Genomic DNA, 6,400 nt, shown 5'->3' with positions numbered 1-6,400 from the left:
TAAAGGTTCCAGTTAGAACCAAAACCAGGGGTTATTCAGCCTGATGGCATCGGAGAACCCTTTTAAGTTGCACAAAGAACTTTTTTACTCTGATGTTCTTCAGAGAACCGTCTATTTACTGGTGCTTTAAAGAACCTAGAAATGGTTCTTCATAGCAATGCCACAAGGAACAATTTTATCATATGATCTCTCTCTAAAAAAAAAGAAGCACTTAGTAAGTGCTTTAAGGAACCAAAGTAAGGTTTTTTAAAGTGATGCCAGGAGAACCTTTTTCAGTCCCGCAAAGAATGTAACAAGGTTCACTTTAACCTGTTGACTGATGATACCTTCAAGAACCAATACAATGCTCTGAAGAACCTATAATTAACATAAGAACTTCTTTAATCCCCGAAAGAAGCATATAGCTCAACTCGAGAACCCTATACAAATAAAAATTGTTCTTGACATGAAGAAGGTTCTTTGCAGAACCTACGGTGCCAAAAAAAAAACAACTATTAAAAGAACCTTTCTTTTTAAGAGTGTAGCTATTAAAAATAGGATTTAACCCACCAGCTCCTAAACTGTTTGTCCTCTATTCAATAGGAGCAATATTTACTTTAAAGGTATCTGAATTATACCAAATGTTGTTGATATTTGTGAACGATGACTTATTTTTCAATATTAGTGAATTAGGTTTTTTAGTTTGTATAGCTGTTAGTACAGTACTAGTTTTGTCTTAATGTTTTTTACATTTAATTTTATTTCATTATAAATTGGGATTTCATATCACTGTCTCTATAGCACGGAGTAGGAAGTCTTCTACTTTTATTATCAAGTTTATATATCATTTTTATTGATTTGCACAACACAACATGTGGTTTAAGAAAGATTCGATGTATCACTAAAACATCATGTAGATGATCAGTACCTGGAAACAATAGTGGTCAGTACTAGCTGGTTTATTGTTTATGTTGGTTTGATGAGTTTGATTCCCAAAGTGCATTCAGGGACAAACGGGATGCGACAAAACTTTGTCGTGCTGTTGGTTTCCCTCACAATCTCTGTTCATGCTTGTAAAACAATTACCCTTTAGGGGTTCTTTAAGGACAAGAAGAATTACTGGGCCTTTGTTGAGAGCCCTGCTATTCAAATTGTGAGCAATCCAACCATCCCCCTCACAAAAGTCACATGGGTTTAGTAGCCTGTATTCAGGCTAAAATAAATGATAAATGATGTATTAATCAAGTGCATGTCTGGGATTAAAAATAAAATATACAAAATACTTTATAAAGTTAAATAATAATAATAATAATAATAATAATAATAATAATAATACGAATTGGTTTTCACATGTCTGTAAAAGTCAGAATTTGAAAGGGCAAAATTGTATATTTATTTATTTATTTAAATGCAAACTGCTTTTGTTCTCATGAGAAAGATTTATAGCTACTGTATAGATGCGAGTGAAGTGCAGAGGATATTAAACCCCCCCCTGTGGCCCTGCAGTCTGCTGCGCACTCGTATTTGGGTGTCTGCGGGTGGTCGGGAGCAGATGAACCCAGGAGAAAGAACGCAGACAAAACCACACTTTGACTTTTCCGACAACATGTCACTCTGTATAAGGACCGGATTTTACCGCCAAGAGATCAACAAAACAGTTTGGGATGTACCGGAAAGATATCGAGATCTCATCCAAGTGGGCACCGGCGCGTACGGAACGGTTTGGTGAGTTCACTGCTTTTACGCAAAGACGCCGACGCAGCCTTTTGTCATTTTAACACGTAGTGGCTCACTGAGCTGAGAGACAAAGCTCAGGGTAAACACAGCTCTCTTAAACAATGTGCTTAGATCATTCCCAGAAAAATGACAAGGGACCAGTTTTCATTTTTGTTTCTTTTTCAAAGTGCAATGCGCATTTTTTTAATCTTTTACATTCTTCCAGCATGGCGCATGAAACAAAAAAAGTTTGTTGCACTACTTGAAAAACAAACAAACAAACAAACAAACAAACCCCCAGTGGATTAAAAAAAACCCAAAAAAAACAGAACATAGTTGTATCTTATAAAGTTATATGACCTTTGCTAGCCAGGAAACTTCATCAGTCTGTTTAGTAATGTTATGCATACAATGCAAAGAGCATTTAAATAGGTGCATTAGTTTCCATTTCAAGTTCAACCTTTCACTGTAAATGGGTGAAGATTAGACCCCAGTCTGAGCCTGTAAATGCATTGCCTATTGGACCTGTATCAGTTATAGTGTTGGATAGCTTACATGTCTTAATACTTTGCATATTGCCATATGAATCACCATATTGCCAAAAATAAATAAATAAATAAATCCTGACATGCTGTCATAACCTATTTTCTTTGAAAAAAAAAGGACATTGTAACACAGGATTTCCCTGTTAGACATGACTCTGAGTTAGAACCCCTTTACGAAAGGAAGAACCCTCAACTCTCCAAAGAACCATTGCAGAACACTAATAATGTACTAGTAAAGTATGTAGCGTCACTGTGTTTGCATGAATGTTTAAGGACATACTTGTTAAATTGACTTAACGTCTGAAGGTTAAAAAGTGGGTCAGATATCATCCTCTGTCCTTTCACAGCTCTGCCATCGACAGGAAGACAGGCATACGTGTCGCTATCAAGAAACTCCATCGCCCCTTCCAGTCTCGACTCTTTGCCAAGCGCGCTTACAGAGAACTGCGACTAGTCAAACACATGAAGCATGAGAATGTACGTGAAAAGCACTGGAAAATGGTCATTGATTATAACCACTTGCATGTTTTTCTAATCTCTCGCTGAAGAACGTTGCGTGATAAATATCAGTGCCTCATTTTTATTGTCTGAAACAGGTCATTGGACTGTTGAACGTCTTCACGGCTGAACTGTCGCTGGACAGGTTCCACGACTTGTGTGTTTATATATATATTTCTTAAATTTAACATTCAGTGTAGAGAATACACATTTCTAGTCTTGCCGTTTGAGTATCACAATTGCTTCTCTTGTTCCCCTTCTGGAAGTTATTTAGTGATGCCTTTCATGGGCACTGACCTTGGGAAGCTTATGAAGATGGAAAAGTTGTCTGAAGACCGAGTGCAGTTTCTTCTGTATCAAATGCTCAGGGGGCTGAAGGTTAGAGATACTCATGCACACTTAAAATCGCATGCATTTTATTCACCTTCGACAGAATTTCAGAATGTGTTGCAATTTTCTTTTGTGTTTTCTAGATCTTGACATGTTGCTTCTCTTTCTCCGCAGTATATTCATTCTGCTGGGATCATTCACAGAGTATGTGACCTCTGACATGTTAATTATATGCGTGGGGGCTGGGTGGAAGGATGGCCACTCCATTCAACACCCACATTCATTCTATGTCTATAGCTCTTCTGTCTTTTTCTTCCTCTGAATGGATCTTGAAGTCGGACGAAACGTGATAAACGTGTCTTTTGGGAGAAATAATTTGACTGTGCAGACCGGTCAGTTTAGGAAAATCATTACTCCGGTGATTTTGCTGCATTGTGTATGAGAATAAGAGTGATAAATATCTCACTGGAAAATTATAGCATTACACATTAAAACGACATGCAAGGAGTATTTTTTTTTTTCATAAACCATGAAAGCCATTCGGGCTCCAATATGCGAATGCAGCTCTTGCAACACCTATATATATATATATATGCAGTTTTAGCCTTTTGCCGTGTGTGCACAGTATGTATTAATAACCACAAGGTTATGTGTCTTCTTTCGTTGATCTTCAACAGGATCTAAAACCAGGGAACTTGGCTGTTAATCAGAACTGTGAACTGAAGGTAATCATTTTTCAAAAAATGTAAACAGAATAGTTAAAAAAATATATATACGCACACACACATATATATATATATTACACTTGCAGATTCTGGATTTTGGGCTGGCCAGGCAGGCAGACTCAGAGATGACTGGTTATGTGGTGACCAGGTGGTACAGGGCGCCTGAAGTCATCCTGAACTGGATGCACTACTCACAGACAGGTAAACTTATTGTGGCAACTGTATATGGAGGTTCTCTTATCACTGACCCGTTACTGTTGGTCTGTGAAGTTTCTCCCTGCATTGAATTTTTAATGAATCGAGGTCAGAAGTAGTATTGAAGAAGAAACAGTAAGAAAATAGCTTGCATTTTTCAACAACATGACCCACTGGCTGAAAAAGTCTAAAGAGTAAAAAGCCAGTCTTTCTTTACTATGGTTTTGCCCTCTGATTGACCCTACTTCTAGCTTTGATATTCTTTGACAGTATAATAAGAAGCATATTTAACCACAAGTGATGCTTTGTAGAGATGAAAAACTGCTTTACTTATCTTATTAAATCCTGTTGTTGCTGTTCCTTTGTCTTGCAGTTGACATCTGGTCAGTTGGTTGTATCATGGCAGAGATGCTTCTTGGAAGGCCACTCTTCAAAGGAAATGACCGTATCCTTTCTACATCATGATACACCAACCAATGAAACCCCGTGAAAAAAATATCTATGTTTACGTATGCAGTGTAAACATACGGCTGCAGTGACTAACTGACTTCAGTTGGCAGCATGTAGATCCAAAATGGCCGACTTCCTAGCTCGACCTGTGGAACCTTTATTTCCATGTGAATTCATCCTTGACAATGAGCTATAGATTTGGACCAGTTGAGAGAAATTATGAAAATCACAGGGACACCAGCACAGGACTTTATCATGAAACTCCAGAGTCAGGATGTGAGTGGTGTGAAAACACACATGGCCAAGTAAACATAACAAAAACACAACGATACCATTATTGGCATTTTGTATTTATATCCGTGTCACTTTTTCAGGCCAAAAACTACATCAGAAGTTTGCCTAAAGTGCCGAAGAAAGACTTGCACTCTATTTTCTTTAAATACAGCTCGGATGGTGAGTAAATCCATACATGTACAAAATGAACATATTTTTTTCATTCCAGCAACAGCACCAGTTAAACTGCATGTATGGGATATCTATGTCTTTCTTTAAGTGGTAAGTACCATGGACAAGATGCTTGTGTTGGACCCTGACAAGCGTGTGAGTGCCTCGATGGCTCTGGAGCTTCCCATGTTTGCAGACTTTCGGGAGCCTGAAGAAGAGACGGAGGCTTTGCCCTACGACCACTCCATGGACAACGCTGACCTGCCTCTCGAGCAGTGGAAACGTAAGAGCAGGGACGGAGGTTGAAAGTAAAGAACATTGGGAAATCGGGGAATGAAGGAATGGATGAGGAAAATGGTGAAATGTCTAATTAACAATTATATGAGAAGAGAGAAGAAGTCAGCCAGAAGAGAAGTCAATAAATAATGACAATACAGCTAGCCAGAGTATTTATCAGAACTGATCATATTATCCATGTCTTTTCTACAGGTCACACTTTTACAGAGATCCTGTCCTTCCAGCCACCGCTCATAGAGCTCCGAGACTCCAAAGACACTTCTCTCTGAGTGGATGCACACACATAGTAGTGTCTTACACCAGTGAAAAACTGCAATTCAAACTACGTGTATGCTAGAAAACATAGAACTTCTTGAAAATGATATTTTGTATACAGATTGTTTGTGTTCTTCCTGCAGCTTGTATATTTTTATTAAGCGATTTAGAAAGACGTGAAACAATTTCTGAATAAAATGTACAGTATCATTAAGTCAGTCCATGTTTAATGTGGACGATTATTTTGTTCCTGTAGTTCATTCCTTCATATAATTTAATAAAAATCAATATGTTTTCTAGTCAACACTGGCCTGTGCCAAAGAAGCAAGTGACAATGCTATACTGTAACTTAATCAAGTTTTAAAAGGGAGTGCAGAGGGCAAGACAGGCAATAACGCAATAATTTCTTCTCACGAAACCAATCAAATAAGAAACATTAAACAAGGTAAACAGTATTACAGTCGCAGTCACGTTGATTTTCTCTTAAACAGTCACACAAAAGTTTGCTGATTTGTCGTCGTGTGCATGAGTCATCTGTTTGAACCGGTGTTGTGGAGATATTAGTTCCTTCAATGACTCATTAAATAATAAATTACTTTCTTTTGTCTACTAATTTGAAAGTAATGAGAAGAGTCAACATTTGCGCAACTTACAAATCGCCAAAAAAGAACTGTCAGACTTCACATGAAATGTGCTTTTAAACCTTCAAAACACATTCGGTGAAATTTTATTTGACACACCTGTATACAGCCAAGTCCATACGTATTTGGACAGTGACACACTTGCCATAATCTTGTCTCTGTACACCACCACAATGGATTTGAAATGACGCAATCAAGATGCGACTGAAGTGTAGACTTTCAGCTTCAATGTAAGGGGTTTAACAAAAATATTGCATTAACTGTTTAGGAATTAGAGCAAATAAAAACTGCTTATCAGTCAACTGTCCAATTACTTTTGGGCCTG

At 37.8% G+C, this 6,400-nt stretch overlaps 1 protein-coding gene across 1 annotated transcript; it reads left to right on the top strand.

Annotated features, from left to right (window-relative positions):
• Positions 1-1,353: 1,353 nt before the first annotated feature.
• On the top strand, positions 1,354-5,652 carry mapk12b (mitogen-activated protein kinase 12b). Its single transcript, XM_017493820.3, has 12 exons — positions 1,354-1,704; positions 2,588-2,717; positions 2,837-2,895; positions 3,005-3,116; positions 3,243-3,272; positions 3,746-3,793; positions 3,880-3,994; positions 4,362-4,433; positions 4,635-4,714; positions 4,813-4,891; positions 4,992-5,165; positions 5,372-5,652. The coding sequence occupies exons 1-12, from the start codon at positions 1,388-1,390 to the stop codon at positions 5,446-5,448; spliced, it is 1,293 nt and encodes a 430-aa protein (XP_017349309.1). The 5' UTR covers positions 1,354-1,387; the 3' UTR covers positions 5,449-5,652.
• Positions 5,653-6,400: the final 748 nt, after the last annotated feature.

This window comes from Ictalurus punctatus, chromosome 19 (genome assembly GCF_001660625.3).
Source record: "Ictalurus punctatus breed USDA103 chromosome 19, Coco_2.0, whole genome shotgun sequence".
Lineage (NCBI taxonomy): Eukaryota > Metazoa > Chordata > Actinopteri > Siluriformes > Ictaluridae > Ictalurus > Ictalurus punctatus.
This window is presented reverse-complemented; position numbering and strand designations above follow the sequence as displayed.